At 47.7% G+C, this 17,026-nt stretch overlaps 2 protein-coding genes across 11 annotated transcripts in view; one reads left to right on the top strand and one right to left on the bottom strand.

Annotated features, from left to right (window-relative positions):
* Arv1 (ACAT-related protein required for viability 1) overlaps positions 1 to 17,026 on the top strand; it is a 62,381-nt gene that overhangs the window by 12,003 nt on the left and 33,352 nt on the right. The gene's annotated exons all lie outside the window — the stretch shown is intronic.
* LOC129385564 (uncharacterized) overlaps positions 1 to 17,026 on the bottom strand; it is a 47,170-nt gene that overhangs the window by 2,284 nt on the left and 27,860 nt on the right. For 7 of the 10 annotated variants that reach the window (XM_055072246.1, XM_055072248.1, XM_055072249.1 and 4 more), the window contains 5 exons: positions 12,933 to 13,053; positions 11,638 to 11,807; positions 9,703 to 10,304; positions 7,264 to 7,527; positions 4,566 to 4,848 (listed from right to left, as the gene is read on the bottom strand). In XM_055072246.1, the coding sequence (XP_054928221.1) occupies positions 4,566 to 4,848; positions 7,264 to 7,527; positions 9,703 to 10,256 (1,101 nt within the window). In that variant the 5' untranslated portion in view covers positions 10,257 to 10,304; positions 11,638 to 11,807; positions 12,933 to 13,053. The remainder of the gene's footprint in view (positions 1 to 4,565; positions 4,849 to 7,263; positions 7,528 to 9,702; positions 10,305 to 11,637; positions 11,808 to 12,932; positions 13,054 to 17,026) is intronic. The other 3 variants (XM_055072252.2, XM_055072253.2, XM_055072254.2) reach the window with 2 other exon arrangements.

Below are 17,026 nucleotides of genomic sequence, written 5' to 3'. Positions count from 1 at the left end.
GTTTCGTTATCGCGTCGTGCTGCGCTGGTTCTACTGGCTTGCGAAACTTGCATTTGGAACAAGCAGCGAGAATGCCACGTCCATGTGATGTCGTGGGATGCGCGATCGGTCCGCGGAAGTTGGCCAAGGGCAGTTGCAGCGGTGAATCCAACGTTACTTATCACTGTGTGCCAACGAGTGAACCTCTCCGCTCGAAGTGGTTAAGTGCCGTACCTCTGCCACAGCGCGCTGGCAAAGAGCCGGAAAATCGTATAGTGTGCTCGCTGCACTTTCGTCCAGAGGATTACGAGTTAAACGCCGACTTACTGAAGTCGTGTGCAGTGCCTTTCAAAGCAATGCTTTCCCGTAGCGCTGTTCCGTCGGTCTTGCCTGCATTCTCCGAAGCGCAAGAACAACTGCCGGTCGAAGACGGGGCGGCGAGTGCGGCATTTGGTTTTCACGAAGGAAAAGCTACAAATGTGAGAATATGTACAGCCGTGACATACAGTTGCCGTCGTAGTAGTACGCAACGACGCCGGCAGCGTCAGCAGGTCACGTTCATCAGTGCTTAAGTCGCTGAAGTCGAGCCCAGCATCGCGAGCCAACATGTTGTTGTCAGGGTCGTCCATTGCAACGAGCGTCAAGGTTGGCGTCATAAAATAAAGAACCAGCTTATCGCCGCGCGCTTCCCCTTCCGCTAGTCACCATAGTTCCGCTTTCGCGCTGCTGTCGGCTCTGTCTTCGCGTTTGCGTTTTGCGCAGAAAAGCTGTAGCGTCGTCTGCGGGCGCCGTTTCACTCACCGACGGCGCAACGTCACTATGAGACCTACATTTACTGTCATCATCATCATCAGCCTGGTTACGCCCACTGCAGGGCAAAGGCCTCTCCCATACTTCAACTACCCCAGTCATGTAATAATTGTGGCCATGTCGGCCCTGCAAACTTCTTAATCTCATCCGCCCACCTAACTTTCTGCCGCCCCCTGCTACGCTTCCCTTCCCTTGGAATCCAGTCCGTAACCCTTAATGACCATCGGTTATCTTCCCTCCTCATTACATGTCCGGCCCATGCCCATTTCTTTTTCTTGATTTCAACTAAGATGTCATTTACCCGCGTTTGTTCCCTCACCCAATCTGCTCTTTTCTTATCCCTTAACGTTACACCCATCATTCTTCTTTCCATAGCTCGTTGCGTCGTCCTCAATTTCAGCAGAACCCTTTTCGTAAGCCTCCAGGTTTCTGCCCCATACGTGAGTACTGGTAACACACAGCTGTTATACACTTTCCTCTTGAGGGATAGTGGCAAGCTGCTGTTCATGATTTGAGAATGCCTGCCAAACGCACCCCAGCCCATTCTTATTCTTCTGGTTATTTCAGTCTCATGATCCGGATCTGTGGTCACTACCTGCCCTAAGTAGATGTATTCCCTTACCACTTTGTTTAGACTTGAGGGAAAGCTTCGTAAGCTTTCCCTCAAGTCTAAACATTTTAAGGCAGTTTGTCGTGTGCGTATCATGGCCACGCATGCTTATATCGCCTTCCGTTTCCCTACCACGGTTGCGCTTTAAAACCACGGCGCTGCAATATTGCTTTCCTTTCCTTCCTTCTTCTCCGCCCTTAAACTGGCTCTCTTTACTACTACATGCAGAGACAAAGCAACAGCGCGCGCATTAAATCCTATAGATGAGATGAGTATTTACAATTATTATTAGGGTTATAATCATATATATATATATATATATATATATATATATATATATATATTTGCACTATGCCTTTGCTGTACGTTAACCTAGGAGTTGAACGTGTGACCTTGTGCTTAGCAGCAGAATGCCACAGCCATTATGATACTACAGTGGACAAGCGAACAAAAGTCATAAACAACATTTCAGACTGCGACTTGAAAGAAATCTTTTAAAGGGACACTAAAGAGAAACACTAAATCATTCAAGACATCTACTGCCCTCCTTCAAAGCATTATTTTGATTAATTCTGCAGCAATAGGTTGATAATTTAAATAAAAAATGAAGGTCAATGTTAATTTCCTGAATTTTAGACTGCAACCTCAGCCCTGGTACGTCGGTATGACGTCACAAACATCACAGTATATAATATTTTTAGATTTAAAAAAAAATTATAAATATCTATGTGCAGTTTTAACCTGGTTCATCGTTGAACACATGAATAAAATAGCATAAGTAATTTATTTAGAAATGTAATAAAGGTCACACAACAAATTTTTTATCCTGCAAATTGGTTTTGACACAGTCAGGGCTTGTATTTCGAAACATCCCATTTTATCTCCTCCTTTAATTGTGCATTGCGTGAAGGGAGCAATCTTAGCAAAATCAGCATGGCATAGTCCAGCCACGTGCAGACCAACGACAAATGGCCAGAAAAATAGAAAATTAAGTGGGTCACTAAACAATTACGTTCCCTGGGCGCGCGGCCATAGCGAAAGCAGGGCGTGCCACGTGAGCGCCTGCAAGCAAACTCAGTGGTGGCCCGCCTGTTAGACAAACAAAGTGTGCGAGAAACTCGTAGTGATCAACCATTAGATCACTAGGGAGTTGATCAGTTCTCGTGCATCACCTCGCAAAAGGAGATGCATGTATGACAGTATCGCCGGTTGGCAAAAGCCGACCTCTAAACAAAGTAATCGCAATCTCATGGGAGAGCCATGCGGGCTAGCCTGTCATGCCAACAGTTTGAGTGGTAAGAAATGAGACAAAAAGCTGTTTTTTTCCAAACTCATAATTCGAAACAGCACTCGTGACAATGCCAGTTTAAAAGTGTGTGAGCACGCATGTGAGCATGTGGAAAGTGAACTAGGTGAAGCTGGAATATAATGGACTTCAATTAATTTGACTCTGGTTAATTCAATTTTTCAGTACATTCGATCCTGACCAAAGGTCCCGGTTATGGAGCCAAACTTTTGTTATTTTGATCCTAAAATTGGCCTTTGCCGAATAATTCGAACTTGATCGGTCAGCAGGCATGTGCCTGATCCCTATGGTGACCCAACAAGAGACTCCCTTTCGTGGCAGCATCTGCCTCGGCAAAGTTTAGGGAACAGCGTATGCGTTGAACCATCACCTCCTCTATTTTTTCAATGCCAGCACAATCACTCGATCCCTAACGGGAGCCATTGGTGCACCTTAGTGCAGCGAGTTGCCACGATGTGACGCTACCCAGACGGTATGACTGCTTGCGTCACGTGTTTGCATCATGTGTGCGTCTGAGCGCACGCTGCTGCCATTCCGGTGGAGAAGTGGTAGACACTCCGTCCCTGCGTCTGCCAGGTTATGCCGCGTCTGTCAGCCTTCCACCAACTTCCGTCTGGAGGCGCCACCCAGATGGTACCCTCCCCAGTGACCGTAAAGCAGGTGCGAACGCTAGCCGACGGGGGAGAGTAGGAAAGGACGATAGGAGAGGGTGGTGAACGGTCGAATCTGGCTAGCATTGAAAAAAGTAGAGGCAGCGCTGGTTGAACACACATCCTTTTCTGTCGAAGACGCCCATTTTCGGCCGGCCCTAGGAGGATTTTCAAGCAATAACCGTAGCTCGCAATGCCTGATCACGGTATTTACCCGATTCTAACGTGCGCCTGTTATTTTTTTTCAAGAAAGGTGAGCCGAAGAATTGCTTGCGCGGTGCAACTGGACGTAAAACGAAAACCGGCTTTGCGACATTCAAAGGCTTTACCGCATGCCAAGGCTGCATTGCGGCAAAGCCGACTTCAAAGAACTGCGCGGCGAACCTTACTTTAGGAAACTGGCTTCCAATGTGCAAGCCATATTAGACTCTAGACCATCTTTCTTGAGAACAAATCAGGCGCGTTACATTTCTGCACTGTTCAGAAGCTTTAATAAAATTTCTAAGTTTTCTACTTCTAATGCATAAAAAGTGTGCACATTTCATTTGGGGACGTGTTAGAATAGGGCAAATACTGCCAACTGAATCAGCGGTTTGTTTTGGCAACCTTCCTGCATCTTGCTTAATTCGGCATCGGTCTCGTCAGGGTCGACTTAATGGAAGTTGATTGTACTCCAAAACTACCGCAGTGAAGCGTAAAATCAGTTTTCGCGGAAGCACATTAAGAATTTTTTTCTAGAAGCCACGGTAGATTGCAGCGTCTCCGGTACTACTCTAGGCGGTGTTCCATTTCAAAAAGGTTAATTTTTTGAAACGTTTGGCTGCCGCCATACATGTATAGTTGCAAACATTTTGGATTTGTTTGTGTCGCCATATACAATCATCAAGGGTTAGAGGAATGATGCACTTGAACGTGCATATTGTTGCAGTGAGGATACGTAGGCGGCGTTAGTTGTTTTGTTACACAATTCCGCAGTCATTAATCAACACATCTGCAGTGGCATACAGATGGACAGTACGACTGTCTCAAGAGTCGGCGTTCCATGATGAACGCACCCCGCAACTCGGCTGTGCAAGAGCCTGCGCTGTTTTCATCGGCACCTTTGCAAAGGTGGCGAGAGTCCACCCTCAGACCATGAAATGGGGTGAAAGAGCCAGAGAAAGATACTTGCTTTAATGGATGCTTTCAGAGTGGCCAACGTCACCCTTACCTGCTGGAACACAGGCGGCTGGTAGGGCTGGGGCGCACGCCACGCGTTCATCGCCGGCGGCGGCGAGATGCAGACCGGCTGGATGCCCGTGCGTTCCATCAGTTCGGCAGCCCGCTCTTCTTCGGCCTTGGCAGCCTCCTGGGCCTTTTGTAGCACGTCGGCCAGGGTCCAGTCAAAGTCCAACGTGGGCCACTTGAAGCCCTTGGGGAGCTCCAGCCGGCCCACTTGCACCTCGCGAGCCACCGTCAGCCGCAGCTTCTCGGCCAGCAGGAGCGAGTTCATCCTGCAGTGTGGGGCATCAACATGGACTTGATTGATTGATTGAAAACTTTATTATTCCACCGAGCTGGGTTGCCCGCCTCTTAACCTACACGTAGGTAGGGGGGGGGGGGGGAGGACGAAGCAGTCCCCGCGCGTTGAGGACGGTGAGTCTTCACGGCCTCAACGGCCAGGCGGATTCTTTTTGTTGCCTCACTTTGCTCTTAAAGGGACACTAAAGGCAAATTATAAGTCGACGTGGACTGCTTAGATATCATTCCAGAAACCTCTCAATGCTTGTTTTGTGTCATGAAAGCAAAATATCATCTGAAGGGTACGAATACCTTTTTTCAAAATTCAAATCTCCCGCCGCCCAACTGGGGGAGCGGTGAAGTTGCATACGCCACCACCACCCTTTGCTGCCTTTGGGGAGTAAAATGGCGCCCGACAGACGGCGGTACCGAGCCAAGACGGAGCGCTGGATTCGCCGCCGAAGCTGGTTCTCGGTCAAGTGGCGTAGACTGTTCGGGCATCCCGCGACACAACAAGGCAGTTGAATTCTCTGCTACTTGGAGTTGGTGCGAGTTTCGCGAGCCAGCAAAACCAGCACAGTACTACGCAATAACGGAACTTCTGAAACGCGAAAGCGTGGGCAGCGCAGAGTCGAGCGAAAACGAAACCTTTCGACTGCCTGCGTCGTTGTGAAGGTTAATTTCAATTTGTTCTTTTTTCTAAAGACGAAATAGAACTGGATAAGCAGTATTTTATTTCATCTCATTATACAATACAATAATGCTTTTTGCAACAAGTGGTTGAGTGCTAGTCACAGAATTTAACTGAGGAGTGCTTTTATCTTCGGGCAAGTGCTTGAACGTCCCGGGGGAGTCTCTTATCATGTCTTGCATTTACCTCAGTTTCTCGATTATTAAGGTCCTGTTTGCGATAATATTGACACCTTAGAGAATCTGGAGTAGTAATCCATCACTCTAGCTTGACTTAATATTTGCCTTTAGTGTCCCTTTAAGGCATGTTGCAAGTAGCGATACAAATTTTGCCGTTCTTCCACTGAACAGAAGCCATCTTGGGTGTGTTCCAATTCTGCTCAAAATTAAGAGCAAGCTTTAGCTTGTGAATTCTTATCTAAATACACGGAAACGAAGAAATTGTTTTTCTCTGCAACTGCTGCACCGACTTCAATTAAGTTTGCTGCACTTGAAAGAAGTTAAAGCCTAGTAAAGTACAAAGTGAATTTACAATTTATGCCTTCAATTTTAGAAAAATATTATAAACTGCAAAATTGAAAGGCAACAACTTTTGTACCACAGCATAGACTGCTTATAGCATAAGTTGCCACAGTCACGAATATCCAGACTATAAGCGGTACGACATTATAACCAAAACAATATTTTTCGAAGGCTGCATCCGTGCAAAACATGTAGGACAAGCACCTGCATGTATTATTATGTAAGCCGCATTATTTTCGTCTTGTGTGGCTGCACTATAGGCAACTGACCACATGGAGCAGGGGATACGTGTCTCACAGAGCGGATACTTAAGGATGTGCGCCTCCAAAGCGCACATAGAAGGGAAGGGCGAACTGCCACACGGTATGCACACAAGGAAGACGAATGCTTCGTAGCACGGAGCTCAGTGTTGCTAGATCACCTTCGGGGTTAACTTTTCCGTTTGGGATCGAGGAAAGCTTAAACCTTGACTGAGAAATCTGATCCCGATCGGGCTCAACTGCGATCGAAAGTGCCCTATGTGACACTTGTATAAATTTTGAGCACTTACCTATTATGGCAGCCTTGAGCATCCACATTTCTCACCACCTCGGCCCACAAGTGGCTTATCACATGCTTATTCTTATGCTGCTTGTGCATCGCCGGCCAAAGTGCAGGCCGAGCCTCAACGCAGGTGACCAGCGTTTCATTAGTGATAGTGTCCATCATCTTTGTGCGACGTGGAACCAGCAGCGACTCCCAGCGTCTCAGCACAATTCCGAAACCACAACAACCTGCTTCAAAACTTGTGCAGAAGTTTACATGCCAGCCACGTGACGTCAATTCAAAAGCCACTTCTGTTAAGGACAATCGAAATCATGCTCAAAATCAAGCACTGCCTATGCACGCACGGCCTGCATGCCTCCTGTCTTGGATGCGTAGGACAGGTGCACAAGGCCACACAGGTGTGTTTGAGTGACGCGTAACAGTGAATCCACTCGGCTTAGTCGCTTTTGCAGCCAAACACACTGTGCGTTTCTGGAGATCTTTTAACCCTCCATGCATGGGCTGTGCAAACGTGTCAATACCGTGACAGTCCGGTAGTGCCGGCTTGTGCGTCAGTTTAATTACCATCGCAATAAAAGTAAAACGACCACATGTGGCCCTGCAATAGAAGGAGACATAGCGATAAACACCACAGGCAGCTTGCGACCGACCTGTAGAGGATGCAGGGCAGGCAGGCAGCCTTGTGCCATAGCGACGCCGGCAACGGGTGGATGGCACACAGTAATTCCGCCACCAGGATCTGTTTTTGCTGCAGGCTCTCGCGCTTGGCCCGCTTCGTCTGCTCCGACGAAGTGGGCAGCGTCACACCCTTGCGGTTCACGTAGCGAGGCATCAGCAGGTTGAGCCAGGCCAACGTGTGGTCCACGTCCAGCAGCGGCTGCCGACCGTCCACCACCCCGATCTGGTACTCCTCCCTGCACGGCGGGGCAGGGTGATCGCACGAGCTCAAAGTTCGCGGGGTACCGAGTTTGGAAGTACAGTCAAACCTCGCGATAACGAAGTTGCACTTGCGGTGAAAAACTTTGTTAAATTGCAAATTTTGTTATTTTGAAGTTTTAAAGTTTCAACGCTAAAGACAACTTCACGATTTCCCAGAGCATTCCTGGAAGATAGTATCTTGCCAGTAAACATTTATTAACAAATTGCAAGAAACTCGGGTAATAATAGTGCGGTAATGAGCGTCAGCGCGTGCGGTGCAGATTGTGCTAAGAGCAATGTATCAACGTGGCTCGCAGCATCCGAAATTTGCGTGTGTTGCATTGTGGGGCGCCTTATATCTGGGATGCCATGGCTGAATACGCTCAGTGCCCGCAGCCATCATCAGATGGTGCCCGCAAATTAAGCAAAAGTGTAAAAGGATACGAATATTTGCCCTGAGGGGGGAAACAAAGCAAGAAGTCAGCATAAAGACGGAGCATTGATGGCGATGAAGAAGAGACAACAACACGAAGTAATGTTTGTAGTTTTATCGGTGTCATGCACACTCCTGCAAACATGAACAGATCTTACTCGATGACCACAAACTTCCTGCGACAAAGCAACTCCTACCGTGTCTCGAAAACTTGAGATTACGCGATCAACACTGGACGCGTGAGAACACAATGCGCATCAAGGCACCAACCATCTCAGCTGGTCCTTTGCAGTTGCCGCAGATTAACTTCAAGTGTCCCTACAGCACTTTAGGGGGAGAGGGCATAGAGGGGCGCATATTCTGCCCCCCTCCCTTTTCCCACAGAGCGTGCTTCACCACGTTACTGCTCAATTACCCTCTACCCATCCCCCTTGAGCAGAAGGAATCGTTAGCTCTCGTGTTTCTCAGAGCACTGCGAGCTGCCACGTGCCTCACAGCCTCTGCAAGACAACGATGTTTATGCCGGGCGACCCTCGTACTGTAGTTGCGTACAGTGCTCCTTGACCTGTTTCATACTATACTTATATTGTCCGAGTTGGATGATTTTCGGTAGATTAAAAATAGTAAACATAATAAGTGCTCGGCAAACATTTACTGTCAGTAAAATAAGCTCGAGCTGCAATGTCCAATTGCTATCATAACACTTTGGCGCAGGGCACGTAGTGTAGGGGAAATAACGTTACACTGAATTTTCTAGCACATTTTGTCTGCTCCTGATACTTCTGATGTACATTTAGTGTTCATGTGCAGCAGTAAAGGCTTTAACACTCGTAGGAATGCAAGGAACATTATGTAGACAACAGTGCTTACAGGGAGCTCGGCAAATAATGTGTAAATAAACAAGGACACTAAATAAGTATATAAGCAACAAAAATTAACGCTCACGAATCGTTGGAAAATGAAATCTTGGGTTTCATGTTGAAATAATATTCGGGTTTCTCTAGTCAAACAAGACAGAAGTTACAAGAAGATGAACGCTTCAATTGAGTAACAGAGGTGAGCAGGGGAAGCCTCAGCCAGGATGATGATGATGATGTATGGGGTTTTATGGCGCAGGGCCAGGTCTCAGCCAGGAGCCATCGTTTCAACAAGCAAACCTATTTGTAAGGGCCGTGATGAAGACAAGTTCCCAGGCTGAGGCTTTCCTCACTCATCCACTGTTGATTGCATGATTGTTAAGCGAAGAGAAAGAAAACTCGTTTTTAGTGATTTGTCTGTTTCAGAAGTGAGGAGTAGGCCGGTGGTGTGAATTTGCCATTTCTAGCTCTCTCCTACGGTGCAGGGCTAGCCTAGTTATTGATTCCATGCAAACTGCACATGAACCATTTAAAATTAACAAATTTAAGATATCGTTCGTATCCAGATCTAATTCTAATCCTAGCACTTACCATCTTAACAACATTCCCTTGAATTTCGTCATGTCATATAAATACCTTGGTGTACACATTACAAATAACTTAAATGTGATGATTAATATGAAGTATGTCATTAGCAATGCTAATTATATGTTCGGCTACTTACGACGCAACTTTTTCTCAGCAGTGTCTACTTTAAAGCTACAGCTTTACACGACTATAATAGGCTCAAAACTTGAATATGCCTCCGCAATATGGAATCCCAGTCACGTTACTCTTAATATTTCACTTGAACTAGTACAAAATAATCCTGGAAGTCGTACTTCACCGCCATCGAGGCAAAGAAAGTGTTGTTCACGAGTGGCGACCGCAGGTCAGTCAATGTGCCTGGCGAGTGGCGCTGGGGGTCGTCGTAGAGGTGCCGCGTTATTAAGTAGTCCGACACAACATCAACCAAGAACTCAAGCCGCTGATAACAGTCCGTGAGTCGGTTGTAGCGATACGAGGCATCAGTGAAGGCCTGGAGGAGATAGGCACGGTCCCGAAACAGATAACCGATGCGTGCCTCGAACGCATCGTAGCCGGAGAGAAGCTCACCTAGCTGCGGTCCTGCGTCGGGCACAACAAGCGGCGGCTCTAGCGTACCGTAGAGCATGACACCAAAGTTCGGCAGCGTCTCTGCGGTGCAGTTTTTGGGTACCACATAGAGTCCCAACCAAGACATGAAGAGAAGGGTCGTGTGAGGACCGCATGACACGAGGTAGGCACCAATTAGCGCCGGAAGGCCCGATTCAATGAGAGCCCTCTCGAGTCCAGGAGGCACGATGTGTCTGGGGGGACGCCAGTTGTCACTGTGCTCAAGCTTGGTGGCCACCATCAGACCGCCAAATCTGCGAGCCCGGCCGAGTCGGTAGAGGTCCTGGTCCTGAAGAAGCAACAAATAGTAAACCATTAGAATGCGAACACAGAGCTCAAGTTTACATGGAAAATGGCTAAGGAATTAGTTTGTAACAATGGGTTTCTACTAGAACTAACCTTGGAAGCATTAGCCAGTGCCACCACTCACAAACCTTGGTGGCATAGTTCTAGTAGTAAAACATAAATGCCCAAGAAAGTGGACGGGAAAACAGCACTGCCGCGATAGCTCAGTTGGCCGACTCAAAAACGGGCTATTCGCTGCAATTTCAGGTGTATGAAGGGAAGAACGCACAAAGCGTACTTTCTATGTCGTACTTTCTCTGTCAGAGAACGTGCAGCCTGGAAGTGGCTATTCTTTGATAACTATTTTACCTGCACTCGCCTAATGGAAACTCTCGCTGAGAGGAGCATCCTATCCACAGGGACGGTTCGCACCAACAGAAAGGACTTGCCCGAAGAATTGAAGCGAAACGACAAGCTAAAGAAGGGAGAATACCTGTGGCACTCCAAAGGTCAGGTCAATGCCTATCAGTGGCGTGACACTAAAGATGTTCACCTCTTGTCGAATTTCCATGATCCGACAGTTTCGAAGTGTCACGGAAGCTGGTGAATGGCTCTTCGGTGGCTGTGATCTGCCCTAAAGCACTGGCAGGCTACAACATGTCGATGGGGGCCGCAGACAAATTTGATCAAAAGCGAAATGCCTACACTTCTGATAGGCATTCCAAGAAATCCTGCGTATAGGATATTTTATTTTCTCTTCGATGCTTCTGTCGTCGATGCATTCATTCAATAATGCGCCAACAATGACATAACATACTTGTGGTTCTGGCTTGTTCTAGGACGGCAACTCATAAATGGATAAACGTTCAGGCACTACACTAACACAGGACCATTCCGGAAGAACAAGGAGGGCCGAAAGAACGGCCAAAAAATGGTTGGAGTCTCGGAGAAAATTCAGTTTACAAGGAGCGGCCACAATCCACAGAAAGTACCCACAAAGCAAAGGTGGTGCTCCACCACAGGAAATGAGGTCCGCACAAAGTTCATGTGTGGAGTGTGCAAGGTGCCCCTGCTGTGTGCCACTTGTTTTGGTGCCTTTCACACTAAATAGGCACACAAGTGATCTCAGCATGGTGCCTTCATGAGACAATGGGACAGTGTTGTTCCACTTCCCAGATCCACGGAATGTGCCAATGGGCCATATACGTCCTATTTTTTTTCTAATAAAATAGGCATGTTATAATCTTCAAATTTGTTTAGTATCATTTGTGAAGCCTTCAGGAGCTCAAAAAGCAAAGCATTTCTCTTTTTTGCTAGAAAACCATATATGAACTCACGAATGCTCAGGCGAGCTCCTTTACTAGGAGGGCTGTCAGCTTTCGGGGTAGATTGATATTTATCCCAACTAAGCTGACCGTGATGACGGTGTCCAACCCTCCTTCCATGGTAGAAGGTCCTGGCTTGACTTTGTAGGTAAAGTCCAAGCGCGTCGTGCTTGTTCTCAGTCCTGGAAAGACAAGATTTTCTTTTCATTCGAGTGTTTGTATTCTACGGTGGTTGCTTGGGGTAGTTCGTAATTCACGGTAAAAAAGGACGTACAGCGCGAAAGACAAGGATTGCAAGAAACGACATACACATCGCAGTGTATGTAGTCTCACGGTCCTTGTCCTTCACGCTGTACGTAGTTTATCATGTTTTTATCATTAAGGTTGCCAACAACTTATCCTAGAAGGAAATGGATCAACAGTCAGTACACTCTTTTTTGGTGTAAGGAGACTCTGTTAAAGGGTCAATGAACCACCTCTTGGGCTTGCTGAGAAAACACGGACCCAATAGCTGACATCAATCATGAAGTGTGTTTTGCGCGTCTTACTACTGTTACTGTGTGAAGTAAGTGAAAATATGCTTGCGAATTTATAATAAATCCGTACAATAATAATTACAGCCTATGCTCGGCCGCAAGGGTGACTAAGCAAGCAGCATGGCCTTAAAAAATGGTAAAATGACCCTTTGTACAAGTTAAAGAAATTGCAGTTAGTTACAGCGTGCAATTACGACTAAGAATAAAAAAAAGAGCAAGTTTTCATAAGTGTCGCATGGCCGTCATCAGTTTAGTTCCTAATGTCGCTAGCGAGTTCTATGGCAACGAAAATGCAATGTATATTAAGTGCAAGCCGTGGCACAGTTAACATTTATGGTGTAATTAGGAGCGTTGCCAATAATTGTTGGGTCCTGCTTTGTTTGGATATTAACAAGTTTTGTAGAATGTTTCCCCTGTACCTTCGCTGGACTAAACATGAAGCCTTGCTTACAGTTGATTAAAATTAGGGGCAAGTTATGGACCAGGTGTAGACGAAGTTTCAAGCATGTGAAATAATTAGAGCCTCAGCAGTAGTAAATTACGTATGCAAGGGCTCTGGAGCATTCATCATCTAGAGCACCACTGCAGTGCGATGCGCCCAAGACCATGCAGGCACTGGATTACCCACATTATGAGCTCCGCTCGCTTCTATGTAGGCGCAGTTGGTCCTGCGTGTCTCTTGGTGCAGAATGTCAAACTCTTTTATGGAATCGTATCACATATAGCGAATTCTATGGAATCATAGATATTGAGATACGGGGAATCACTTACCCAGCTCTGTGGAACGCTCCTGGTGTCCGATCGCGTTCATTTCTTCGCACGCTTCTTTAACATGCTCTACATTTGTTATTTCAACTTCCAAGCGGGTGTCACTAGCTCTGTGGGCTACAAACTGCAGAAGGAATATTTCTTTCAGTCTTTCTGCTGTCTTACAACAAGATGCCATGAGTAAATGCACATCTTAGCAATATCTAACATACATGAGCATATTAAAGAATATAATGAAATAAAAAAAATTATGGCTATCTCATTTTTTAACTAAATTTGGCGGTCGCAGAAGCTGACGCTTCCAAAGCATTACACGACCAATGAAAGAACTATGAAGAGGTGTAGAGTAGCGTGTGCCTGTGGATACTCCCAGGGCACCTATATCCCGGTGGCGTTCTTACAATTGCTAGTAGGTACAGCGGGGCGGGGCGTTTCTTGTGGAGCTCGACATTTCTGTACAGGCGCGAGCAAGAGCGGGTGCGACAGAGAAATTCTATCTGGGGGTCTTTGCTCCTTGAATATGTGACTCTGCCTAGGCACTAAGGAGGAGGTTTTTTGGCACGTGTTGTAGAATTGTCCCCTAGACATGCCGGCATTGCGGAGTGCAGTCAAGTTTGTTTATGCTCCGCCACTGGCTGCCCGTGCGGTGTGGCAGCGGGCATGGGCGCCCCGTTTGGTGATCACTGAAGGGCCAAGGTTCTTAATGATGTTGTATAAGTCACGGGTAGCTTTTTTTTTTGTCGCAACGATAGATTGCATTTTTTACAAGCACTGCTCCAGGAGGGCACATGTAACTGGCTAATGGAGGCCTGAGGAGCGCACCTGAGATTATAATAAAGCAGGCGGCGCAGCAGCTCAAGGGCACCCAAGGGGTAGTGGGGGCACCAAAGCTAGAAGTAGGGCGGCCCATGGGTTGGGGCCGCGCAGGCCTCGGCGAACCCCAACCCAAGGAGCAGTCCGGTTTGTAGCTTTGGTGTCACCGTTGCCGCTTTGGTGTCCTGGAGGAGCCGCCAATAATGCGAAATAATGACACGTTATTACCATTACTAAAAAACACAGTTGAAGAAATATAATTACGTCCAGCTGCCAACTTGCGACGCTAACTTCAGCACTACCGCGCTCCGTGACAGGCAGAGTCATATTCAATGAGCATTAGTCCCCACTTTTCCTCTCTCGCACCCGCTCCTACTCGCGCATGCGCGCTAATGTCCTCCGTCTCCGCAAGTGCCACGCCCCGCTGTACCTCACGCGGTAGGCACTCCGCTGAGCCAGCGTGCTTACATCGATTGCTGCTGGGTTTTCGCAGGTGCGTGTGTGATTCATAGGTTTACAACGACGGAAGAGAAGTACGCTGACAGCATTGTGGTAGGTTGCACCGAACATCACAAGGGGCTGAAGCTTTCGTTTTCACGGGTTGTCTGTTCATGAAAGCCGTCACAAGTATTGGGCTGCCGTTATAAAACGCGAAAGTTAAGATTCCGTCCAGCTCATCGAACATGCGCCAAACGTTTCATAACAGTTAAGCTTCTATGTTATTTGACGAGGCATGCATTAGCCAACAAGTTGCTTAGAATCGTTAATACCCTCTTGTTCAAATTTCTTACTCCACTGTGGGGGAGCTAAATAGGATTAGCTTTCAACGTAGGTACAGCAAACAGAATGTCACATTAGCCGTGTAGATATGAGAGATTCACATACACAGGCTGTGTAGCCACTACGGTCTGAATATCATAACCGCGTCCGAATGTTTTCCCAAATGTAAAATGTAATGTGCAGAGTTGGCCATTCACGCCAGCACCAATGAAAGCGTGATTTGGGGGATGTTTTAAATGCAGGAGCAGGATACACATGGTATGATCCTATGTCTGACTTGTCCCTCTCCGTCTGACAATCCACGTCTGACAATCCCTCTCCACTTGAGTGAGCTCCTCGCCTCCCGTCAGCCAATTAGATGAGACAAGTCGCTCAGTGTAGGCAATGTTATTCATTTTTAAAGTAAAGAAAAGTAACTTCTATAAATGAGGAGAGCATTTGATTGGTCTGCTTAGACCACCTTGCGGTTTCCCCGCCCGATGCTTGCAAATTGCGATGCTTGTGATGGTTATGCAAATTTGACGTCAGGAGATTGGAATAAAAACATATTGGAATAGTTTGACGTTATAGGGCCGCAGGTTCACGGCGGCTTTCACTTGGTGGTGTATTCATCACGCGTTTCTCCTTCGTGACGTCGAATCGAGGTGTTCCGGCGAAGCCTAAAGTGTCCTTGCTGTCGATTACCTTATACTGGTCGGTCTCAAGCATCCCAGGCAAACCCTGGGCATACATGCGCAGCTTTCGGGATGACCGCGAATTTCAGGTTGCCGTAGGGCAGACTTTCCGCACCGAAGAAATCACGAGTGGGAGTGCCGCAAGGCGCAGTCCTCTAGCCATTACTGCTCAACTTGGTGATGGCACCACTCTGTTATTGCCTGGTTGAGATACCTGGACTTCGCTTCAGTGTGTATATGGACAATGTCACAATACGGACCAACGGGGCTCCGACAGCGACTAGTCCGATGCCATTTAAGCCGGAATTGACACCACTGCAACATTTCCAAAGTATGTCGGACTCATGTCTTCTGTTGACAGAACTAACTTGTACTGGGCACAAACCCAGCCCATTCAGCCTCGCGATTTTCATTCACTTTTGACGGTGAACAAATATCTCAGCAAGACAGTGTTCGAGTTCTAGGCATCCACATCAACGGAGCCAGTGGTGCAGCAACATGGCATCACATCACTCGAACCTGGCATACTCCGCCTAATCCGCTGCACTGTGTACAAAAACTGGGGAAGTGAGGAGCTTTGTGGCTGCTCTACCAATTTCACGTGCCGTATACGGCCTATAACATCTACAGTCTGACCCAAAAGCAAAGACAAAAAGTAAATCGCTCAACCACGAAGCCATGGGGGTTGTCACCAGCCTGCCGCGTTTCATGCCCTTACACCGCCTTGCTCAAATGGCCCACATGAATCCGAACAAGGCATTAGCCGAGGCTGCCAAGGATTCACATCAGTTCCAACTAAGATCCACGATATCCGATCGCAGCATCATCTCGCTTTTTCATTTTCCAGTCCCCTCAACGCCTCTGCCCTCTTCCCGTGCTGCGTGACATTGTCCCATGACCTGCACCGATTCCCCAAAACGTGGATGCCGATCACGCAGAGAGGCAGTTGTCTTACACAAGGCGGCATCAAGCAGACATTCGCACTTCTCCTCCCTGTCACCAAGCTTTCTACACCGACGGCGCCCTCAGTGACGAAACTTCAGTCTTAGTGTACTATACTGCCCACGTACCGTCGCAGCCTATTCCTCCTGCCGCCCTGCCTGCAACGACCCATTAACGTCGGAAGTAGCTGCGATACCCGCTGCATGCAATTCCATTCTCAAGCCTCCTATTGTAGCCGTCACTCGCACTGTTTACACAGACTTGCAGGCCTCCATAAAGGCCTGCGCCCGACTAGACTCTCGCAACGGCTACTTTATTATAATCTCGGGTGCTCTCCTGAGGCCTCATTTTGCCGGTTACATGTGTCCTACTGGAGCAGTACTTGCGCAGAAAAAAAAAAACAATCTATCATCAAGACGAGAAAAGCACCCCACAACGATAACAGCGCCCCACGACTTCTGCAACATACTGTGCCTATGCGAGGATAATGACGGAACGCCACCGAGGAGTCCGTCCGCCCGGCCTGTCCGGCGAGCCGCACCAGATTTTTTGAAAAGTGCATTCTTTCACGCGAGCCTAAGGTTAATAAATTCGTCTGCGGTTACGTGTCTCCATTTCACGAGATATTTGCTGGCGCGGAAAATCTGTCTCGTGCGGCACTTTGCAAACGGAGCGAAGCGTGGCGCGACTGCCTCGCTAATCGTGATGCGTGGGCGGAATTCGAAGCCGCCGCCACAGACCGAGGTCTGTTCATGCAGGACTCTGTCCATGCAAATGACGCGCATGTGGCACGATGGCTGCGAGATGGCGCCATCATTGCCACAAAGCACGCGTCATGCAGGGCACTATGCTTTCTTCTCACGCTTTCGCCGCACCCCCCCCCGCCCC

The sequence above is a fragment of the Dermacentor andersoni genome, chromosome 7 (assembly GCF_023375885.2).
Source record: "Dermacentor andersoni chromosome 7, qqDerAnde1_hic_scaffold, whole genome shotgun sequence".
Classification (NCBI taxonomy): domain Eukaryota; kingdom Metazoa; phylum Arthropoda; class Arachnida; order Ixodida; family Ixodidae; genus Dermacentor; species Dermacentor andersoni.
Note: the sequence above shows the minus strand (reverse complement) of the source record. Positions and strands in the feature narration are given on the sequence as shown.